The following is a 23,912-nucleotide window of genomic DNA, read 5'->3' on the forward strand; positions in this document are numbered from 1 at the left end:
TACCTGGTATTTTAAAGGAACAAGATGAAAAGGCTAGCATGGAACTTAGGAGCCTGAAATGTCAGTTTACATTCCTGAGTATGATTGTTAGATGCAGTGTCCAACTAAGACCAAGGAGATACAGGAAAAAAGATGGTTAGTATGTCAGGCTGGGAAAGGATGTGTAATACTGCTTTCATCTTTCTTCATCAGCTGCTAGGGCACTGCATTTTGTGCAACTTTAGCAAAGTCCCAATGCTCTGGCTTGGTGATCCATTTGCTAAGTGTCTATTTTCTCTGCAGGAGACATATGGTAAGGTCAGAGCCTTAGTCTTCAGAGATTTCGTAGCTGAAAATTAGTGTTACAAAGCATTACGCAAAAGAAGTCAGGGGAGTAGCTGTTTGTACAGACCCATACTGAAGGCAAGTGAAATAATGAGCTTATACACTGATGCAGTTTGTTGCTCAGTCAATTAACCTCATCCTGTTTTGTCTGTCAGCTGCAAGCATGATATATATAGTACAGCATAGATTTGGGGAAATCTACTGTGTATATTGCCTTTGATACCAGTTTAATGTCTTTCAAATATTGTTTCATTACAAAGATTTGAAGTATATGTTATTATGTTGTTTATACCTTTGATGGACATGGCAAATACTTGAAAATGTTTTACTTCAACTGCAGAAATGTTGAACAATTTCAAGCTTAATTCATGCCAGCTACACGTCCGTGTAGGCAGGGGGTGTTTGAAAGGCTTTTGGTGGGCTACCTTATTCTGTCTGGGAAGCGTTGACAGGAAAGCTTGCTTCATTAAAGCATTCATTAGAAGCCTCCTCTAATACCATTAGTAGCTATGAGTCAAGGCACTAGTCATGTGAGTCAAATCCAAACCCCTGATGCTGCTGCTAAGCATATCTGCAGTTCTGTAAAACATGAGCACCAGGGGCAGGTGAGGAGGAGCCATTTCTAGCTGGATTCTGGCAGAGCAGGGTGTGTGTATACAGAGTCTGAGCTGATGCTTTTGGAGATGATTGGGGGAGAAATTATATGAAAATAGAATTTCCTTCAAAGTAGCATCAGGAATTATTTCAGTAACACAGTACATATATTCGGCTGTTTAAGGTTATCCATTAATATTAGCAGCAGATTGATGCATCCTTCCCCGGCTCTTCTCCTCCCTGTAACACCACAGAACTCAGACGTTTAGTTTGTCTCTGCTTTCTGACCTGTAGCTGCTATTTTTCTCGTGCCACAAACTAGAGGTACAAGCAGAATGGAGACGGATCACTGTTTGTTGTGGGGTAAAGAGAGGTTTGTAACTTGGACGTAGAGGCATACTTGCCAACAGAAATAGAAATAGCTCTTAAAGAAGTGTGCATAATCTTATGTTTGGCACCAAAGTTGAGTTGGTTTGATTTACTAATACCAGCAGTCTGCAGGTGCTTTTCATCTGCTACTGAGGCTGCATGTTACATGTGAGGTACGGCTGATCATGATGTGTTGGAGATTGATACTCAGCTGTTAGCAATCTCTCCAGTGTGGCATGCAAAGTGCATGGCTTTAAAATCCTTGTTTGGCAGTTCCCTCAGTGCTGGGGAATTTGGAGGAACTGCAGAAGGTAGCTGTGAGTACTGTTCCTGGTGTTCCGGCAGCTTGTCTGGGAGCTCCTGGTTAGCAGGCAAGCTCCCAATTAGAGACTGTTATGATGTGGTGATGGTGGAAGGGAGGGGGACTGCAGCAGTGAACAAACTAGGGCATTGCTAACAGGGAGGGAAAAAAAAAAGTAAAAGGACCGCTGCATTGCAGAGGCCCTTCAGGGAAAAAGACTGAATAATTGTACTAACTGTGACTTATCAGAAGCCTCTGCCTTGATGCATAGTGCTCCAAAAGGAGCAAATTACACTCTTATTTGAAAGACCAACAACATCTTCGCATTTATTCTTGGAGAACAAATGTTAGCTTAGCTAGCTAAGGTATAAGCTAATGTGAGATGATTCTATTGATAGAATAAATACACAAATCCCTGTCTTCTCTGTTTAATTGCCCTGCTTCAAATCTTCGCCCTACTGCCTGTTATGTAGTGTTGAGGGAAGGTTTTCAAGGAGTTTGTGTAGTCCCAAAACACTGGCTAGAATTTTAAAATTCTTTTTAATTAACTCAGTGGAACACTTTGAGTTCTTTTTGCACTGTGCTATTAAAACAGTTAATGAATCCAGCTAGTCTGACCACAGTAAAAGATGCAGGGTTAAGAGACAACTGTACCCCAGGAACAGCGTAGTAAAAGAATAAATAATTTCCATCATACGTAAGTTTACAGAAACAATTGTCTTCTGCTAATCCCTTTAAAATAAAGACCAAGATGTGCTATATATAAACTGTTTTCACTTACATTCAGACAAAAAAATTAATCTGCCCGGTTTGTTCAATTCTGCTGATAACTGAAAATGTTTGGCCTCTGTGTCTTAAGGAGACAAGTCTTTAGCTGGCTGATTGTGCCCAGCACACAGTGTAGTGGCTTCAGTGTCTCTGTGAACTCCTTCCGAGAATATGCTATCCAGTTATAGGACTTGTCTACTTGTTTTATGTCTTTGCTGTAACAGGCTGTAGTTCAGTTCCAGATATAAACGGACAGACAGTAGTAGCTCAGTCATGAAAGGATATATTGTAAACCAAGCAAATAAAGAAAACAGGTACATAGAATTGCTGCTCTTGGGTATGGATGGCTCCCAGTTAATGCTAAGGTGGCAGGCACACTGGAACCACAGCTCTGTAGAAGTTTCCAGATTTCAGCAAAGAGGGGTTAGCAAAGAAGCATCTGAAATCACACATGCAAAACCAGACTTACACAGTGACTGGCAGAAAAAATAAGCACAAACTTTTTTTTGCATTCTGAGCAGCTCCCAGTGCAGGCTCAGAGTGGAGACATTGCTCGCTGGGAAACATGAGCTATGCTTTCTGAGCCAGAAAGCCATGAGATCTGCCATGTGCCTGTGCGGTGTTGCAGTGGGATCTGCTTCTATCTGGCTAAGTGAAAGAACATGCAGAGGAGTTTTAAGGAGCAGCATGTTGAGTGCTTATGCTCTGAAGGGCTTCTTCCTTTTCCTGTGTGTATGCCATGCTATAAAGGATAGAGCACTGTTTTCCCAACTATGCACAGCCACACTTATTTTAGTCTGAGTTATCTTTATTTTACCCCACAGATGAGTTAGCTCTTCTAAAAATGGACAGTAGACACCAACTGCTGAAGTCCTTGATTTTTTTTCCTGTAGTTAGAGTAGTAGTGTTCCTTCTTTTCAAAGAAAGCTTTTCTTCTCATGAAATCTTCTCTCTGATCTCCTCTGATAAACTTAGTAGCCTCTTTTTTACTCTATAAAATTGACAATTGTAAGAAGCCATTGTGCTTCTAGAGCCATTCAACCTCACATTTCATTCACTGTCTGTAGAGAGGTTCTCTTATATCCCTTGTGAAGGACAGAGATCATGTAGTGACAGATGCACAACAAACTAGGAAGTCTTTTTAGTATAGATTTCCAGTGGAAAGCATGTATGTTTGCTCTCCACTGAAGCCTTTGCTGCTTTCAAAAAGTGTCTGTAAAGATGTTTCCTTGACAGGAGACAATCAGAAATTCCAGGGAGACTAGCATGAGTGCTTCTTAGCATTACACTTATGTATCTTCAGGAAAGAGGTTGAGGACAAGTAAGTGCTGCCATAGGGAGCCCAAACAGAACTTAAAAATACAGGCAGGCAATGTGAATTGATGAGTCAGATGTGGCGTGGGCAAGGGCGTGTCTGGTACTGATGCAAGAGAGCGTAATAGGCAGCCTTTCAGCTACTGTTGGATTCTTAAGTTTAAGATTTCACCGTCTTTCTCAGATGGAAAACAAAGACTGGGGAGTTTGGTGTCGCGCTTGTTGTTAGCATGATGCAGCCATACCTGTGGGAGCCGATCTCTCATTTCCGCATGCAGTAGGTGGATGGGATCCCATCAATTCAGGTGATCTGTGGCTATACTGTATGTGCTACCTGTGGCATGTCACAGTTTGACAGGTGTGTAATGGAGTGGTAAGCATGCAAGGTGGTAGTTGTGTGTCTCCACAATCCACAGAGGGTGCCTCTTTACCAGGACGGGGTGCTCTTACTAGCATGCAGATGTGATGAGATACAGACAACACAATCTCGAAGGAGAGGTGTGTTCAGTGTCAGTGAGGTCTTCAAAAATGTCATTTTGCAGTTATAAGAGACTTCTGGTGGAAAAAAAGTCCATGGCCATAAAAAGTTGCAATATTTATCACTCCTCTCTCCATCTGGGTAGACGTGTTTTTACGTCTTGCATTTTACCATAATAGATGGTGTATTTGAGTTCTTTTCAGGAAGAGCATTTTGTACTGACTGCATTATGGGACACAGATACCTTGTTCTTTAAGTAGTAACTAACTATAAACTTGAAATGTTTCTATTATTTCTTCACTGATTCCTAGTCAGCATTGAGGCTTTTGTTTTGTTTATGTTCCTGTTAAGATTTGTTTTGGTTTTTTTTCCTTTCACACATAATCTGTGAGGACAGGCTGCTCTGCTAGTTCTTTTAGCAAGCTTGTCTTCTATGGCTTTGACTGCATTCCAAGACTATCCTTTTCTATTTTGGCTAGAATGGGATTGAATTGAGGCGAGGAGTATTTAGTTTTCGGTTCTGGATGAACCTGACTTCATGGTCAGATATCTGACTCCTCTGGAAAGCCTGTTTTTATTCTCAGGCCGATGACGAAACATGCTCTGCTGCTCAGGCGAGTCAGTGCCGGAGTCTGCAGTTCCTTTTTGGATCAAGTGACTGCACAGCCATCTCTGGGATTATTTTATGGCGAGTTTCAACACTCTGCAAATCTGCCTTATTAGGGTAATTAGTACAAGTGTAATTATTTGGTGTGTAGCAAGATGAAGAGAATTGCACCCAAGAGCCTGGTTGCTTCGGGGTGACGCAGGCATTTCACGGCCCGGCCCCGCATCATTCCGGCGTACCGCAGCACGCCATAAATGCACGTTTTCCGGAGACGCTCGGTAGCCGCCTGCAGCGGTCCCCGCGGCGGGAGCAGGCTGGAGGCCGCGCGGGAGCCCGGGCGCGCACACGCCCGCCGCTGCCCGCAGCGCGGAGCCCGCCGGTGCCGAGCGCGCTGTAAACAAGGCGGCGGCCGCCAACGGGGGGCGGTGACGTCACCGGGCGGGGCGGGGCGGGGCCCGGCGGCCGCCGGCAGCGGGAGCGCAGCGGGGGCCGCGCGCCCGGCCGCGCCGACACAGACAATGGAAGGCGGCGGCCGCCTCCCGCCGCTCCTGTCCGCGCCGGGCCGACGCTGAGCGCGGGGCGACGAGGCTGCTGTCCCGGGATGGCGGCGCCGGGGGCGTGGGCTGAGGGCGGCGGCGGGACGCAGCGCTCCCGTTCCCCCGTCGAGGCAGCCTGAGCCGAAACGCCCGGTGGTGGGGGTCTCGGGTTTGCCCCCGCCCCGAGCCCGGCGCGGTACCGGCGCCTCCGGTACCTGCGGCTGCGACAAGGTGTCGGGCGCGGCCATGGGCCCTTGGGTGTGCCCGGGGTAGCCGGGGCCGCCGCCCCGCCGACTCTCGGCCCCTCGCCCGACGCGCCGCTCGGGACGGTGTGGTCCGCCCGCACCCGCGGTTCTTGCTCCGGGCTCGTCTGCAGGCTGCGGTGTGCCGGCAGGGCGGGCCGCGCAGCCGCCCGCAGCTCTGAGGCGGTGTTCGCCGCGGCGCGGCAGCCGTTTGCCCGTGGCGGGAGAGGTGTGGCCCGTCTCCGCGCGAAGGACTCGCACGTCTCCCCGATGCCGGGCCGTGCCGCCCGGCCGCCCCGGAGCCAGCTGCGGACCGGAGCTCTTCGGTCCTGTGCCGCTGCCCCTTGGTTCCAGCCTTCGTGCAGGCGTGGGCAGCGCCATGCGCCCGGCCGCTAAACGTCGCTCGGCGTCGTCTCTTGCTGCAAACGGCAGGACTGTCCCGCTTCCGATGCCGGCGAGCGCTAGCCCCCGCACCGCGGTCGCAGAGGCGCGGAGTGGGCACAGCTGAGACTCCTGCCAGCGCTGCGGTAAGACGGAGGAACTCCAGCTGGCTGCGAGAATGCGAGAGACAGCAGCCAGGTCTGTGGAGGAGCCTGCTCTGTCCGACCCTGCTGCACGATCTGCACCCGATGCTGGCTGGAGCCTCCACTGATGCCTTTGTAGACTCCCAGGTCAGTCTGCTGGTGCCAGATGTTGTAAGTTTATTTACCCGGAAGCAGGTAGAGGTACTACAGAGGGGTCTGGGACCCCCACCTCTTGCAGGTCGATGTGCAGATGTGACAAAGTACTGCTTCCAGTAAGTATTACAGGATGATGTGTCTTGCGGTATTTGGGTTTAAATCTGCATGCTTCTGACTTGTCTGTCACTCTGCTGTACTTCCAACGTGAATACATGCCTTTTTAAGCTCATCGTTCCTCCCCCTTCTTCCCCCTGTCCCCTCAGCTGTGGGATGTGTTCACACCCTCCCTTTCTGATCCCCAGCCCTTCCAGGGTGATGTTACGATGCGGGCTCAGTGTTGTGACAGCACTTTTATTGTAGCACGCAGGACAGATTACGTCCTAACACCTCTGTCTCAAAGTCTCATATTCTGAGTTAGTACCATGCACGATGAGGTCAGTAGCCCAAAGCTTTCCTGGGGAGTTTAGGGATCCTTGAAGCATACCCCTGCTCTGTGCCAGGTTATTGCAAAACTTGTTTTGCAGGATGCTTCATCAAAAAGAGTAGGGCTACAAAGGGGAATTCAGAAGATGTATAAGGGTGTAAGCCCCTCTCAGATTAGGGATGGGATAAGTGTGACAGATGTCTGACTTTTGAAACCTTCCAGTGAAGGAGATCTCAATGTCTTTTGCTGACCTGTTCTAGTGTTTCACAGCATTAGCTTGCAGCAGTTTCTGTTTATTTTGCAGCAACTAGAGACCATTTGATATCATTCTGCTCATCAGTCTGGCGATTTCTGGGTTAATATTTTGTTTATTGAGTTTGTATTTTTTTGAGAGAAAACTTAGGTCAGAAGTTTCACTGTACTTACAGTACCATGTCACAGATAGTGCATATTGCCTCATGAGGTGATTTTGTCCTGTTTATAGCTCCTTTAAGGTGTAACCCTTGGAGGAGAGAGTGTCCGTGAGCAGTGGGTAGCACCGTGCAGGTGTGCAGCAGCTCAGCATGTCCTTCTCTTTGCATACATCCAAAGGCACAACATCTTTTATAGAGTTGGCACCTGTGGGAAAGCATAGTCAATTTCTGACCTGAGGTGCAGAGAGTGACCTTAGGCAGCTAACTGATTAAACAAAGTGTTCTTCACACAGTAAGTGATGTCTTTATCAGTCTGCCCTACCTGTAAAATACATCATGTCCACATCGCATCTGTAAAACCGTCCATGGTTTTAAAACCAGCCAAAGTAGTTGTCCCTGGATAGCATGAAAATCTCGTCATCCCTAAGCTCGGGGTAAGCTGGGAAAAATACAACAAAATAGGCAGCAAGTGCTTTATCACTGTTGATATAGAGACTGTCTGTTGGGAAAAAAAGTCAGCCTGAGCCAGGCCCGTTTTCCTCTGTTAATGGCATAATAAAGAAAAGTAGGGGGAAGTACAATGTTTTAAGGGAGCCCTGGCTGCTGGGAGTGATAGAGAGGAACAGAATAGTCCCAGATGGCATGTGAGTAATAGCTAAAGTCCTGCAGCCTTGGCAGAACTACAGGAAAAGTGCTGTAAGAAGTCATGCCCTGGTAGGTGGATTGATGGCTTAAAATCAATGACCAAGCCTTTATGTGCAGATCTGGATTACTTGATCATTCCTGCCTATGCTCAGTAGTGTTTACTTCTGTGAAATCAGGAACCTTCTTCAACTGTCACTTAGACTTGGCGTGTAAATACAGCGTTTTCCTCATCTCGTCCCTCAGTGGTTGTGGCATTTCTCACTAATCGAAGGGCCTGGGAGTGACCTGCCCCACTGGTGCGGATATGCATTTGTCTTAGGATGTTAAGTAAAAAATTTGCATGCTTCATTTACTGGTAGAAACCGTGACCTGTAATAGCTTACTGATAAGCAGAGCTTTCTGTAAGGTATATTGAGGATGCTACCACAATTTAATTTCAGAAATGTATGTTCCTGCAAGTATGACATTTCAGAAATAAGTACCAAACCAGATCGAATTGATACTGCGACATGGAAGGTGTTCAAGATTCTTACTGTATAGAAGAATTGAGCAAGATTTTTATAGGCAAGTGACAGATGATTTGTAAAGTAGCAACAGAGCAGTGGCTTTCAGAGAAGTGATGTATCCTTAGACTGCTTCCATCTCCACCCACGGCTTGCGTTGGTGAGAGAATATGGTGTGTCTGACTTGCTCTGCAGAGCAGAAAAATGTCTTTGCACTGCATGGATTTGTGTGGTTTTTTTTTTTTTTTTTTACAGTGCTCAGCTATTGCACTTGTTAAATTCAGCCGGTGTGCGTTCATGCAGTGAGTGTTGTAACACAGAAACTGCCATTAAAGAAACTGAACATGCTGTGAAGCCAGTGCCCTTGGAGTGGCTTCTGAGCCTCCAGAGTATTTAAGCACAGTACTTGGGAATACGTGCAGATGCAGATCTCGTGCAGCACCATTAGTTCAGTCGTTTGAAGTCTGTGAGAAAATAATTTTATCCTGGGCAGATACTGCCCCAGTGGAATGTGCAGGAGATCACACACCCTCATTCTTTAGTCCTTCAATCAAGTACTGCGTTAGTAGTATTTCCTCAGCAATAGTTCCGCCTGCACTGACATGTTGTGAGTTATACAGACGATTTCCTTCTGGCTGAAGCTTGCTTGGCAAAAGGATGAAAGAGGAGGTGCTTTTGGATCTTTACTTGTCTAGTAAAGAAGTGTGCAGAGATTAGAAACGTGGCTCTTTATGCTGATTTCTTGACTTGTCAATCAAAGAAGCTCTTGTCACTTGCTTCTATGTGTTGGTTTCCTGTTAGCTGCATCCCTGGACTGTAGTGGTGTGCAAAGTGCAAGATCTGAGACTTGATGTCTGTGAACATGTGGCCTTACCACATTTTGCAATAGTGTGAGCAGGAGGCAGTGGCTTGAGCTCATGCCCACCCATCCAGAATGCTGCTTGCATAGCTCAAAAAGAGAAATAGTACAGTGTCTTTGGGTTGGAAGATGTGGAGAGCTGCGCAACAGAGTGGGCTATTGCAGAGGGACAGGTGAAGCATTACACTTGTAACTAAGCCCTCCAGCACTGGCATTTCCCCCAGGTTTGGTTCTTGTTTTTCTATACTGTTTAGGATGGGGACTTCACTCTTCTTGTTAAAGTCTCCAGCATCTTGTCTCCTGCTGGCAGGATGATGTGGCTGAATGAAGGAGTGGTAGAGTGTCTTTTGGTACCTCTGCAGGAACTATCCAACTTGGTGTATAGTCACTAACATTTCTGGTAGCAACCCTTTTGCCTCCTTGCAGGGAAGAAAACTTGTACAATGCTTGCAAGGGCTGTGTTTCATCTACCCTTTTGATGTGGAGTACCCGCAGCCAGGAGCAGTCATAAATTGTTAGTCTCACAAGACAGGTACTTCTGAGGTCTCAGGTGACCACTTATGTACTGGGTGTAATCATGCAAGTATACATGCCGTAGCTCTGTAATATGTGAACTGATGTAAATAACCACACAAGCCTGAAAACTCCTACACTGAGCAGTTTTGCATCTCTAGAAATGCTTTGTGTTTGACTTGCTACCATTACTGTGATCAGTAGTAGGGTCCCTCTGAGTACAAGTTTTAAAAAAACTTGTGCTACACTCAAGTGATTGTTCATGCTTTAGGGAAATGAGTACAAGTTTCAAACCACTTTCTTAGTACAGGTCAAAATCTAACCAGGCAGCTCTTTCTAGTCCTTTCCTGCTGGGACAGTCAGGCTCCCCTTGGACTGTTAGTGCTGTGGAGCAGTCCATTCCTGACGTGACACTGGAACAACTGGTTTTCTCAGGAGGACCTGACCCTGAACATAAACACTACCATGAATAGTTCTGCTGCATTTCCTAAGCATGGTTTGGAATCTGTGGGATAGCATCTCACTCCCTTATGAAGGGCAGAGGGCAAGAGAAGTGAAAATGTCTTTGTGTGTGATCCCTGGATCAACATGTGACCCAGGAGTGCACTTGGATCTTGCAGGGTTTCACAGAAGGTGTGGGTGAGAGGGGTGAAACATGGACGGGTAGGTGAATGTAGCTCCATCAGATGCTGAAAGTTTCAGAGTTCCCATCAGGTGAGAGCAGCTGCTGCTGGAAAAGCAAGTCTTAATTTTTTGGCTCACAAAATAATCTGAATTTTTATCATCAAAAGCAGAGTTCCTGGGTAAAACCTCAAATATGTGGGTATGTTTGTATGTACAGGCATCTTTGCTGCCTTGGAAAGAGTTTGAGTGTGTCCAGAGCAAGACGTCTCCTTATGCTGGACTGGAGCTGTTCAGATTTCCTGTATAAAGTAGCAGGAAAAATGCTTATTTTGAGAACAATTTGTGTGCCATTAAGCTCTTACCTTCAATGCACTGCAGCAGAGATGCTGGCCATGAGATCTATGGAAACAGTGGAAACAGTTCTTGTAACTTCATTGCCTGTCAAGCAGGTGGCTCTACACAGAACCCTGAAGTAAAAGAGTGTGACTAGCAAAACAAGAAATAACAAGGGATAAAGGGTCTTGAACTTCTCAGAGTGATACCTGTAACATTCAGCCCTATGGCTCTTACAGCCTGTCTCTTAATTATGGGAAGATAAATTGCATGACATCAAACAGCTTGTCTTTTTTCATTTGCACTTCATTTTTGCACTTTGCTGACAGCACTTTTTTGGCAATTACGGTTTTCATAGGAAAATGGGTTAGAGAGTCTGCAGGAGCGGGTCAGGCTTTGTCAGATTTTCTTTGCCAGAAAACAATTCTGCAGTGGAGCACAATACTTTGCTTAAAGAACATGTTGTGGCATCATCTGATACCTTTATTGTTGAGCTGGAGGATCACGTTTCAGACCTGAGTTATGCTTTGCTTCCCAAAGTGTGAGAAGTTTTCTTTCTAGACAGTTCCTCTTAAGTTTTACATAAGAATAATCTTTCTGTATGGGCTGCTAATCTGCATAGAGATACATGAGTTTTATAGATAAACCAAGTGTATTGCGTATAACTCACAGTATGTAAAGCTGACTTCAGTTTTGACCCTTTTGAACCTGGGACCGTATAGAGGAAAGAAGATGTTTCCATGTCAATTTCTATGACAGAAGTTGTACTTTTGTTTTCAACATGATGCTGCTGGATAGGGATGAAGCTGGATGAGTCTTGTTACTGAGAATATGGAAGTGATAATGTTTTGGTACAAACTGACAAATTTGGGACTTACAGAATATTCATTCCTAGGAGGTCACTTGAAGACTTACCCTTTAACTAGGCCCCTGCAAAATCTAAGTTTTCAAGGTACAAGGTCATTTTTATTCTTTGTAATTTAATTTTAACGGTGTAGGACTAATGCAGTCTGGTAAAGTAGTTTGGAAGTTCACCTGCCTGTGGACAATTTATTTTTAAAATGATTCTGAGAGATGCTGCAAGAGTGCACCACAAGGAGAGTGTACAGAAATCAGTATTTGCATGTGGTTTACTTTTGGGAGCCTAACTGAAAACAAGCAAGTTCTCTGTTCCTGCTTCAAGCAAGCAAGCAAGGAAGGAAACATGCTGCTGAGGGAGTTGAATGACCCAGGGATCTCCCATATACAGAGTGACATATGTTCTCACTGCAGCCCAGGCAAGGCGACTGTTGGCTTATGAGCAGTGTGTGAACTGATACAGTTGGACTGTAGTCCAAATGCCATTAATTCGGCAGATGTCTAAGCTTTTGATATGGAAGGAGACTTTGCTTCATAGCTGAGCCCAGGGTGAAGGTATCTTTCCCTTTGGCTGTTCCTCTGTGCTTAGGTGTCCTTGTTTCATTAAGGATGTACAGACTCATGCAGCAAGGCTTGTTGCTATCTTACCTTTCTTGTTCTAGCTGCACTCTTTTTTCGGTAACTTTAGTGACACTTGAAGTGTCCATCTTGGTGTACTTGATACCACAGAATTTATCATGAAAAGCCACACATAAATAAGTTTGAAATTGTCTTCAGTTGTGGCTTTGTTCTGACTGCATAGGTGTCAAGTTTAATCACCTGGAAAGTGGGAAACAGAGATGCATGTTCCATGCATTACCACTGCTCCTTGCTTTATTTACTACCTGGAGCTTTTCCTTGCTGCTGGGTAAATGCTGGCAATCTGTGAGACATAGAAAGGGCTCTCTTAGGTCTGTGCTGATACTCCAGAATGTTTTGTTTCCACCTCCCGTTTTAGTAATAGTGGCGTATTTTTGACCTGCCTGTAGACCAAGCAGCAATTTACAACCACCTGTGAAAAACACCATTGCTTTGTTAAGATGCTGAAGGTTACAGATTTAAGACTCTGATTAATTTGTCTCCCTTTCAGCCTCCTGTTAAGTAAAACAAATACCCTCTGCTACCTAAAAGTAGTCCTGCCCTAAATACTTTCCAGAAGGATCATCCAGATGAATAGGAGTATGTGGGAATTCTAGATCCTGTTCCAAATTCTGTTTCCAAAGAAAAGTTCCCTACTTCTGTTGTTTTAGTGGTCCCATCTGGTGACAATGATGATGATAGATGTCCCTTTAGTAACTTCAGTCCTGTGATGATAGAAGCAACACTCGTTAGAAATCAGAGCCTAGAGAGAGGAGCCCAGAAAGTGCTTGCAAAGTGAGCACAAACATAAGGCACTTCATTTTGGTCCCACAATGGTTTCAGCTTGAAGAGAAAAAAAAAAGGCGGGGGGGAATAGTAATCTGCCTGGTGTACTTCTGCATCTCGCTGGGGTCATTTTTACCTTCCATTTCTGGCTGTTCAAAAAATTTTTCTCTTTTGACAGCTAAATGGTTAGGAGCAAATCCCTGGTGTCTTGCAGCCGTGGGACAAATTTCCTGGTTTTGTAAAACTGCTTTACTTTTGCCTGTAAAAGGTTGAAGGCTCAGAGACAGAGAAGCAGCATTAGATGTGCAGAATGGAGCCTTTAACCTGCATTACCAGCATGGCCATGTTTCCTGGTGCCTGAGTTGTAGTAGCTCTGTTTGGCATAGGTCTGTGGTGAGGGCATGGCTCAGCAGTGCCAGGTCTCTGTCAGTCTCTGCAGCATACGTGCTCCGCCTGGCAATGGGGGAGGAGGAGACAGCGACATGGACTGCACTGCAGCACACTGCAGCACTCTGGAACAAAGGCTTGCTGGGAAGACACGACTTGCGCTGCTGTGTGCTGACCGCAGCTTGGAGACAAGTCCCTGAGACCGCATCTGCGCTTGAGTATCTCCTCATGTAACTGTCAGTTGCTTTCCCAGAGGCTTTGCTATTAACAGGACAACTGAATTATTAATAAGACACTAACAGTAAGCAATAGTGCTTTGTACTAAGCAAGAAAACACCGTAGTGAGCTCACTTCTGAAATGAAATTAAAGGAGGGTGCTGGCTGTACTGCTTTGTCCCTGGCTCTTGAGCAGCCAGGGTGGGATGGTGCATTACAACCTGCTGGAGCTGGCCAGAAAGGGAGTGGAACTCTTTTCTGCTGGCAAACCATGGCAGCCTTTTAGGGAGAATGGAATGTCTTTAGCTAGGGAACCTGAGCTGTCTCTTACCAATGACCTACAATGTGGTCTTCAGTGCAGTACAGCAGAGAGATCTGTCTCTCTCTAATACCCTCTAGTGAGAGTTGTGCCTTGCAGAGTGTAGTATGCAAGTACTCCTGCAACCTTTCACAGAGGACTCTGCATGTGACCAGGTCACTTGGAGAAGACTTCCTCTTTTAAGACATGATCATAGTTTGTTCATTTTGATGCACAGTCTCCTGTTAGTGTTGGTGGGCTTTGTTTTGCATTATCAATGCTGTTCACCACCACAATCATCTCCATGGGTGCATGAAAGCAAACAGAATCAGGTTGTCTTTCCCCGTAGTTTATTATATATGCTGTTTGTGTGATAGCAAGATTCATTAAATGTTCCCTATCCACAAAATTACCCTGCCCAGCCTCACATGAGCTGCATGAATCTTGTCCTTTATGGGTTACAAGACAGAGGGAGCCCTCTGTGTTTTCAGCCATCTGAACTGTACTGACAGACCCTATACACAAAAAGTTTGCTTGAATTGATCTCTACAGCATCAGGTTTAGCAATGTCCTATTAGCGTATCTAAATCTTCCAGCTCCACTGTTGAAGCATTAATAGCTGTATCATAGTGCTAGGTTACAATGCAAGGAGGAGAAAAAAACCTAATAGCCTTTAGAATGCTGCAGAGACCAGAGGGCTCAAGAGGTGTAATACACTTCAGAAGGACACTACTGGATTACCAGTTCTCATACTCTGCTCCTTCCCTGACAGACTCCCCCTTCTTGGAAAACAGCTTCAGCCAAGCTACAAGAAAGCACGAGGTGCCTTTTTAAAAGTCCTTTTTTCTAAGCACAAAAGAAAGCAGAGGAGTCTTTTCCATGTAGGTACCATTATTGCATGGTTTCAGGAGGCAAGCCAAGCTTTATTCAGGACTCTTGCTAAGCAGGGAGATTGACTCTAAAAGGGAGAGTATTTTGATAGATATGATCCTTCTGAAATGCTGTCTGAGTGGTTAGATTTGATTATGATTTACTTGAGTTTTCAAAGGAGTTGCGTTACCTCAGTCCTTTGTTGTGTGGATTCAGCTGGAATCACAGGGGAAGGGATCCATCTTCTGCCTGAGTTTTTAATTTTTCTGTCTGTTTTCTTTAAGGAAGTTCTTTGGAATTGCAGTCAGAGAACTGCTGCAGGAAGTTGGAGCTAAGATGCTGCAGGGCAAGTGTTCCTGCTCGTTTCCAAGCAGAGCAGATCTCCTGTGTCACTTTCAGGATAGCTATGTGTGGCTCCCTGCAGTAGACTGCCTAAACTTCAGCTTTCTTTCAATGGAAATATCCTTATTCTGGCTTTCTCCAACCTAGATAACCAGTTCAGGATGTCAATATTGGAGCGACTTGAGCAGATGGAGAGGAGAATGGCTGAAATGACAGGCTCCCAGCAGCACAAACAAGGAACAGGAGGCGGGAGCAATGGGAGTGGGAATGGAGGAACGCAGGTGCAGGTATGAACCCTGCTATGTCCAGACATGGCACCTTTATGCTTTCATGGTTTGTTTTTTTTGGGGGAGATTGGAAAGGATTACATTCTTTTTTTCCCTAAACAACAAATCAGGTTTGTGAGTGTCTTTAACAACAGTAGGTTTTCACTCTCATTTGCCACTGTCAGTACTTGTAGAAGTGGAAGGCTGCCTGCTCAGGGCAGGTTGCAGCTCCACTCAGTGGTTAAACTGGGATATGTGTGGTTTTTCAGTGCGTTTCTGGGACTGGGACACTGGGCAGCTGCTTTGAGAGCCGCGTGGTGGTGGTGTGCGAGAAGATGATGAGTCGTGCTTGCTGGGCAAAGTCCAAACACTTGATCCACTCAAAGACTTTCCGAGGAATGACACTGCTCCACCTAGCTGCTGCCCAGGGCTATGCTACACTCATCCAGACCCTCATCAAATGGCGGTAAGGTCCAGCCCGTGGACTCTTGGGTGTCAATAGAGGCATGACAGAAGCATATGTGAGCTCTGCTTCATCCAGATTTCTGATTGTCCCTTATGAACAGCCAAGTCCCTGCACATGTTCCTGTCCCCTGATCTGACGGGACCCATCTCTTGGGAGACTGGGTACAGTCACTGGATGTATCATGTTCTTGAAGTCTCTGTTGGGGACACCATTTGTAGTAAACACGTGTGCCATGGGCACATGTGTGGCCACTTCTTTGAGGTATATTGTGTTGGGTAAAGCTGTGCGTTTAGATCATGATCCTAATGTGGCTAGAGTGCATCATTTGTTCTGTTGTTTCCTCTGCAGCACCAAACATGCAGACAGCATCGATCTGGAACTGGAAGTCGACCCTTTGAATGTGGATCATTTCTCCTGCACTCCTCTGGTAAGAGCAGAGACTGAAACTTCTGAGAAAGTCTGAGGACCCTCTGCAGTTCTTCCTAATGAGTTACTTTCCTAATGTGTTTGACATTCTGAAATGTTTCTTGTGTGTCCTTGCTGTGTAAATGGTAAGACACTGCACTATCAGCTTCTTGACATTTTGTTGAGAAAGACCACACATGAAAAATCTTGTCAGTGAGTAACCTGAGGAAAGAGAACAAACTGATGGTTCTGATTTGTGTTTTACCTGAAGTCTAAACTCCCCTATCATGCTGGGGAAAGGGCTTTACACACTTTCTTTCAAGTTGTTGTCTTTGACTGATTGACTGCAGAGGTTATAAAGTTGTTACACTATCTTGGTCATTGGAATTATGAAATCGTGACTGAGAACTTAGACAAGCAAAAAGCCGAAACAGGTGGAACCACACAGCAGCAGTGTTGATTTTTATTCTTCATAGCCTTTAGTCCTACCTGTGTGTTTCTGATCTCAGAAACCTTTGCATATGAGAGTATTCTGTCTCTGCAGTGATGCCAGTGTCAAAAAAAGCCAACTCAAAAAACATTTATTACCAATTAAGAAACTGTCAAACTGTCAACTTCATTTGACAGATGGAGGTTTCTCTGTCACAGGAGAGAACAGCATGCACCTAATCCTTTTGTCAGGTTAGGACATTTATAAAAGCCAATTGCTGCAGTTCAAGCATCTGACAGTTTTGCTGGTCAGTTGTTTTTTTTTCCATGAGCTGGGGACCTTATTCTACTGTGTTAACAAGGAGAAGTCAAGATCACCCAATGAGTCAATTGCCTTTTGTTTTTCAGATGTGGGCATGTGCCCTGGGCCACATGGATGCAGCCGTTGTGCTGTACAAGTGGGACCGCCGAGCCATCTCTATTCCTGACTCCCTTGGGAGGCTGCCCCTGGCCATCGCCCGCTCTCGGGGCCATGTGAAATTGGCAGAGTGCTTGGAGCAACTGCAGAGAGATGACCAAACACAGCTTGGACAAAACCCCAGGGTCCAGTGCCCCTCGAGCACAGACTCCAACACAGAGAACTGGGTGTCCCAATGGCACAGTGAGCTTATTGCTTCTCAGGAGCCTCAGAAGGGAGTCACTGTGATTTCCAGTACAAACACAGGTAAAACAGCCCTGAAAGCATGCAGTGCGTGCTTTCACCTGAGTGGCAGATACCACCTGTATCCCTGCTGTCCATGCATAACTCTTTTTGTGTAGGGGCTCTGTCATGTGCTCTATGCATTTGCATAGGTGTTGGGAGGAGGAGTGAATGCCTGCTTTAACAAAATGTGTGTATCTTAAGCGCAGTTGAGGTAATGTATCCCCTGGGTGATGGTTACTTCCTTTGCTAATGGTGTTGGATGTTCTAGATCATGGCACAAAGTTCCACCTGGAGCTCTGTGGTGGAACCTCTGTGGTTCTTACAGCAGTCATGGCTTTCATGTTTCATTTTGACCATTGATCTGTTTGTTTCTAGAGCTGAGACGACCAAGATCAGAACCTTCCAGTTACTACAGCAGTGAGACTCAGAAAGATTACCCTGCACCCAAAAAACATAAGCTGAGCCCTGAATATTTTCAAGCCCGGCAAGAGAAGCTGCTTTCCACTGCACTGAGCCTGGAACAGCCAAGCGTCAGGAAGCAGAACTCCAGCTCCAAGCAATCTGCTACCGAGACAATCAGCCCCAGTGAAGGGATAAGGGACTACAGCCGGGAGCTCTCCCAGCACATCCCTGAAGTTACTGGGTACCGAGGCTCTGGCAGCCAAGCAGGCATCAAATGGAACCCAAAAGACGTTTATATTGGTGTGTCTGCAGTGCAGGTGGCAGGGAGCCAGAAGGGAGCTGCGCTGGGGAAGGACACTGTAGCCCATCGGCTACGCCAGCGAGAGCAGATGAACGTGCTGATGATGGCTGACAGGGAGATGGTGGATGCAGAGCTCTTGTCCTATAGGGACAGTGCAGGGGATGAGGACTGCTTACACCACATGGATGACTTGCAGGTAAACATACCTGCACTGCCAAGATTAGCCATCTAAGAGAACGTAGTGGCTGCACAGAGGAGCCTCAACTGTGAGAAACTTCTGTGAAGGCCTTTGGAGACTCTATTGTGTTTTGTGAAGGGAGGTGGTGATATGGTCAGTGGATACTTTGGTGTTCCAAAGAGTATCTTTTGACCCAGATGCAAAGGCTAATGGTTAATGTTTAGGGTTGTGCGCTAAACAACCCAGCAGGTATGGAATAGGAGAAATGAAAACACAACAGAAGCAGGGCAGACAGATGGGAAGTAGTCACTGTGGGGAAGATACTGTGTTTGAGTGTTATGAGTGAAAGGAATAATGGGAGCGCAGCCCATATGCCTTGGCACCTCTAAACATTCCCATCTTCCTGGCTTAACACAGATCTTTGCAAAACAGGAACTGTTTCTGTTCCCTCTACTAAAAATTCACAGGAGCCTTGGTGGGCAGAGGGATACGGTTCAGAAGGATTCTGACAAAGCTGTGGTCTCAAGGGTTTGTCCTTCTCTTGATGTGCCTGTACTGTCCTGTTGTGCTCTACTGTACATCTCAGTGAAAGAGTGGAAAGATCACTTTTCCTTTGGAGTTGACATCTGTCACCAGGTGCAGCAAACTTCCAATGACACAAACCTTTAATGAGATCTGTTAGACTTCCTGTACACTCAACGGAAAAGAGGTCTAGGGAATATTAAACACTGCAGTGCTTTGTCAGAAGAGACAGAAAAGCAAAAAGCTTTGGTTAATGAATTTCTCTCCAATACCTAGACAAACAGTAGACTCCAGCTACCACAGGTTTGGGGAAGATGGAGCAGTCTATCTAAAGCTGGGCTGTAACATGCAAGCAAAAGTTTTCCCTCCTCTCTCCCTTCCCAGGTGAATATGATGACACTTGCAGAGCACATTATTGAAGCTACGCCTGACAGGATCAAGCGAGAGAATTTTGTGCCAATGGAGTCACCACTGGTAGAGAGAACAGACAGTGCTGCCATGAGCACCACAATGAGCTGGCTGGCCAGTTACCTTGCTGATGTCGATCATCTGCCTAGTGCTGCACAGATAAGGTCAGTAAGAGCTGTGAAGTTGCTCTGGATTTTTGAGTGGTCTGAATGCTGGGCAGCATGCACTGATTCTTTAGCTTGTAGGTGCTGTTTCTCAGTGGTCCCCAATGTTGGTGTTCCAAGCCCAGCCAAACACGGCTGAACATAGTGTTGCCAGCACAGCCACAAATTCATGGAAGAAGGGGAATGCATGCAGCAGGAGGGGAAAGCAGCCACAAAGTCTGACTTGCAACTTCTCTTCTGGTGCCAAGTCTCTGCAATGCAGTACAGGCAGGCTCAGAAATGTGTGATGTTGCTTGAAGAGAGGGAGGGGAGCATGAGCTTCTGCCTTGATGTCAGAAATGTTGTAGTCCTTATCTGTGATGCCAGCACGTGTGCTTTGTGAGCCAATAACTCCTCCTGTGATTGGTATTTCAGAAGTCTGTATAGTGAACCCCTGACCCCTTCTTCGAACACCAGCTTGAGCCCTGCAGGCTCACCAATCAGTGAAATAGCTTTTGAAAAACCCAGCCTTCCCTCGGCAGCAGATTGGTCTGAATTTCTGAGTGCATCTACCAGCGAGAAGGTAGAAAATGAGTTTGCACAGTTAACTCTGTCTGATCATGAGCAGAGAGAACTTTATGAAGCTGCCAAACTCGTCCAGACAGTATTCAGGAAATACAAGGTATGTGGCCCAAACATCCAGTGTCTTCCTTGTTAGGTGTGAGAGAGTATAATTTGTTACAAAACAAAAAGTGGGTAATACCCGCTCCTGTCACAACATTTTCAATACTTCTAGCATTTGCCTGTTGATGTTTACCCAGCAACTACCATACTAGAGAGTACATGTCATGCCATACTATGCCTTCTGTGCTGGCACGGCATTCACGAAGCATATCCTCAAAATATACCGCAGGGGTTCTGTTAAGTTACCTGCTTGGTGTAAGGATCAATTTTAAGGGTTTGTCCCTTACATGAATTGACAGTATTGACAGTAGAGACATCTCCAGGAAGTTCCTGGACCTGAATTAGACTGAGTAGCACTGGTAGTAGAGATTTTGAAGTAGCTGCCCTGCAAGCTGCTGCAAGCCACTTAACATCTGTCCTGATTTTTTATCCTTTGACTACTTATTGCTTCTTTCCTTCTTCACATAGGGTCGTCCTCTCCGGGAACAGCAAGAGGTGGCTGCTGCTGTTATTCAGCGTTGCTACCGAAAATACAAACAGGTAATCAAGGAAGCGAAATTTTACATAACAAACGTTAAATGCTATGAACTTACAATGGGAATTGTCCCATTGTTCCTCTTATATGCTTTTTCAGTATGCAGTAATGAAGTACTCTGCTCAGGCAAAATTGAAAAGGGAAGAAAATTCATGTCCTGAATCTTCATTTTGGGAGGGGATCCTTGAAAGGATTTTGTGATGATACCTTTGTTTTTGTTATGAGATAGAGGATGATGATGTATTCCACATTGACAGTGATGTATTCCATATTGACTTTCATGCATGCTGTAGCCTGGTGAGACTCTTCTCTGACTAGTTGCTTGCCAAATTTCATTGTGAAATTGAAGTTAGTTTTGCCTTTGAAAGGCAAAGATGAAAAATAGATTGTTTTATTTTGCACATACTACACTTTTAAATTATGGGAAGTCACGTGTTTTAGCTTGATGCAAGTTTTTCCAGGACTGAGACAGGCTTTTAGACTGAGTTCTCAACCCTAGAAAAAGTAGATTCATGTTTTCAGTTGGGTGTGGGTTTGGTTTGGGGTTGGGGCTAGAGCCCACGTCCCACTTCTCACTATACCCTGCTACACTTGAACAATCTGATCCTTGGTAGCATGTTACATAAAGTGAAAGGCAAGATGCGTGTGGTTTTTTACAACTTTATAAAACACTTCTTTTGGGAAGCCTTTCTCAAGTGTTACGTGATTGCACCATGACTCACATCAACCTGCACGTGGCTATCATTCTGGAGTGATGGTTCCTGCAATAGGGCAGCTTAATTCTTTTTGAAATCTGCTTGACAAACTGCTTTGTCTTGGATCCTGGAATTGCTTCTTTTTGAAAGAAGATGGTTTGATTTTTTTTTTTTTTTTTTTTGTGTGTGTGGTTCTTTTTCATTCTTTATTTGCAGAGCTAACATTAACCATGTATTTTTCTGTTTCTCCCTAAGCTTACTTGGATAGCCTTGAAGGTAATGCAAATACAAACACTATTTTGGAAACAATTCCCCCATGGGTCACTGACTTTCATATTCAGGATAAACCAGGAGAACCTGTCATTTAGAGAAATGTTTTAGTAGTATCCACTAACAAATACCTGTAGTTGGCAAATCACTGACAAACCAAAGCTTATTGGAGATACTTAGGGTCTGCCTTGTCACAGTGTACCAATGTAGTAGTACAACAAAACCAAAAAAACTCCTGCTTCTAAAGGCACTCGTGTAAGCAGTGGAGGGCTGAGCTGCAGGGAAGCTTCTGAAGATGCTTTCTGGAGGACAGGCTTTCCCTTGCTACTGATTGCCCATTGCGCAGCAATATTTGCCTTGGCATTCAGGGAGCATAGGAGAACATTTATCCCACCCATGTTCTGCCTTCTGCCTGCCTGCCAGAGAGATGGAATGTTGATCTTTGAAATACCTGTGCCCTGAGACTAAGACTAGTATCTCATGCATGTTGGTGGTCATAAAGGAGGCTGGACTGTTGATGCTGGTCTTAATTTGTTCATGGCTGATCATTTTCTACCATAAAGACGGATTTCCCAGTTGTGCAATGTCTTGTGCTCATAAGATTCTAGAATCATCCAAGCTTTTATCAGAGCTACCCAGGAGGCAAGACATGTTCTTCCCAGAGAGAACGTATTCTCAGGGTAATTTACTATTCATTGCTTCCTCCTGCACAATGGTTTTCTATTGGCCAAAGTGCCATTTTAGCGGTGCGGGTGAGCTGAGACTTTACCACTTCATGGAGGTTAGATGACTTCTCTGTATATCCTCTTCCTAACTGGAGGGAAAAAGAAGAGGAAAGGGAACAGCTAATCAACTGAGTCTTACAGTTGAATGCAAACATTCTGGGGTCCAGTCTGTCCAGTGACTGCTATTTCTCTTCTACTTGCTGTATTCCTGTTACATTACTGTATTGCTGGGATCAGCACAGGTGTATCACTAGGTTTGAACCATCATAGCTCTTACACAGTTTTGTATTTGAACCTTTCTATTCAGGGGTTTGTAACTTGGCCACAGAAGTCCCATCTGGACTAAAAATTAGAAGGAAGACCATGACCAGCCCATGAAGTGAACTTATTTAAAATAGCTAGTTTAAAACCACAATCTGATCCATTTAATTAAAAATGATACAATGGTATGTTTAAAAAAGGAAAACCAAAAACCCACAATGAGAATGAGTAATAGCAAAATATCACTGCACCTAATGACTGCTTCAATTCCAAAAAGTGAAATTTGGTAAAATGGTGGTCTGCAATGATATTGGAGAGGATTTTGCTTTGGGGCAGTGTTGAGGGGGGTGTCCTAGGACATTAGGATACACTTGTGAACAGCAGATTTGGTTCTCACAAAAGTAATTCATTTAAAAGATCATTTGGAATGAAGAGACAAAAAAAACATGTTTTGGTTTTAGTTGATCTGTTAGCATTTTGGAGTAGTCATTCCCCTGCTTTATCCTTGCAGTCACTTAGTTGGGCATATTCTGGTCCCTTCCAAGCCAAAGTATTTTGTGATTCTGTGAATCCTGTCAAACTATTCCAGAGACAGCAAAATAGGTAGCTGCTTTCTTGATGCAGACTCGGTTCTGTATTTAATCACACAATTGTTCTAGTTTGTGATCACCCTTTTCTCATACAATTCTCAAACAGCAGGTAGATACCCGTTTGCTTCTCATCACGTCTTTGTGGCGCAATGATCTTTCACCAAAGGAACGTGCTTCTTGCTGGTTGTGTTGGAATGCCTCAGCTTCTCCGTGTTTCTCTTGTAGTATGCACTTTATAAAAAGATGACGCAAGCTGCCATTCTGATCCAGAGCAAATTCCGAAGTTACTATGAGCAGAAGAAATTCCAGCAGAGCCGGCGAGCTGCGATGCTGATCCAGCAGTACTATCGCAGCTACAAGGAATGTGGAAAGAGGAGGCAAAACCGTCGGGCAGCCACCATTGTACAACAGAAGCTCAGGTGAGCTCTTGGGATGTTAGAGGCTGCTAGGGTCACTGTATGTTGTTTTCAGTCATCTGGGCCATGCTGTAATTTACAGACTAAGGACAATGGGAAAAGGAAAGTGTTTCGTAGGATAATTATTTTTGCATTTAGTACTATTCTCCCTTGTTTTGCCTATATTTCAGTGTTGTGTTTTTGTTGTGTTTAGAAGCAGTCTGCTTACCAAGAAGCAGGATCAAGCTGCTCGCAAGATTATGCGGTTTTTACGACGCTGCCGCCACAGGTACGACACTGTCTCTGGTATCTGCCCTTCATTAGACCAGTGCAACAGTGTGTTGGCAATGAGTGTGATGTAAAGGATAATAGAATCAGCTCATTTGATCTTTTAATTTAGTAACAAAGGCCAGCTGCTTCCAAAGTAAACGTGACAAAACTAACTTAGGACCGGTGCTGAAGAGGAATTATGTTCATCTCCATTGCTGATATGGTAAAGCAGCCCAGGTTGTGTTGAGCAGACACAGAATAAGGAAACTTTGAGAAAAGCAAGACACATGGCTTTAAAAGTTGGACTTAGGGAAGTCTGAAAAAAGCTTACTGAATCATAGCTACAGCTTGTAAGTGCTGCT

At 45.1% G+C, this 23,912-nt stretch overlaps 1 protein-coding gene across 3 annotated transcripts in view; it reads left to right on the plus strand.

The window, feature by feature from the left end:
• The window catches only part of CAMTA1 (calmodulin binding transcription activator 1), a 244,461-nt gene that overhangs the window by 202,549 nt on the left and 18,000 nt on the right, over positions 1 to 23,912 (plus strand). For 2 of the 3 annotated variants that reach the window (XM_062012821.1, XM_062012819.1), the window contains 10 exons: positions 15,050 to 15,189; positions 15,438 to 15,634; positions 15,983 to 16,061; positions 16,877 to 17,192; positions 17,547 to 18,070; positions 18,959 to 19,146; positions 19,561 to 19,807; positions 20,278 to 20,349; positions 23,111 to 23,304; positions 23,495 to 23,569. In XM_062012821.1, coding sequence (XP_061868805.1) covers positions 15,050 to 15,189; positions 15,438 to 15,634; positions 15,983 to 16,061; positions 16,877 to 17,192; positions 17,547 to 18,070; positions 18,959 to 19,146; positions 19,561 to 19,807; positions 20,278 to 20,349; positions 23,111 to 23,304; positions 23,495 to 23,569 — 2,032 coding nt within the window. Of the gene's footprint in view, positions 1 to 5,250; positions 6,205 to 15,049; positions 15,190 to 15,437; positions 15,635 to 15,982; positions 16,062 to 16,876; positions 17,193 to 17,546; positions 18,071 to 18,958; positions 19,147 to 19,560; positions 19,808 to 20,277; positions 20,350 to 23,110; positions 23,305 to 23,494; positions 23,570 to 23,912 lie in introns of those variants that run through there. The other variant, XM_062012820.1, reaches the window with a different exon arrangement.

The sequence above is a fragment of the Colius striatus genome, chromosome 21, assembly GCF_028858725.1.
Source record: "Colius striatus isolate bColStr4 chromosome 21, bColStr4.1.hap1, whole genome shotgun sequence".
NCBI lineage: Eukaryota > Metazoa > Chordata > Aves > Coliiformes > Coliidae > Colius > Colius striatus.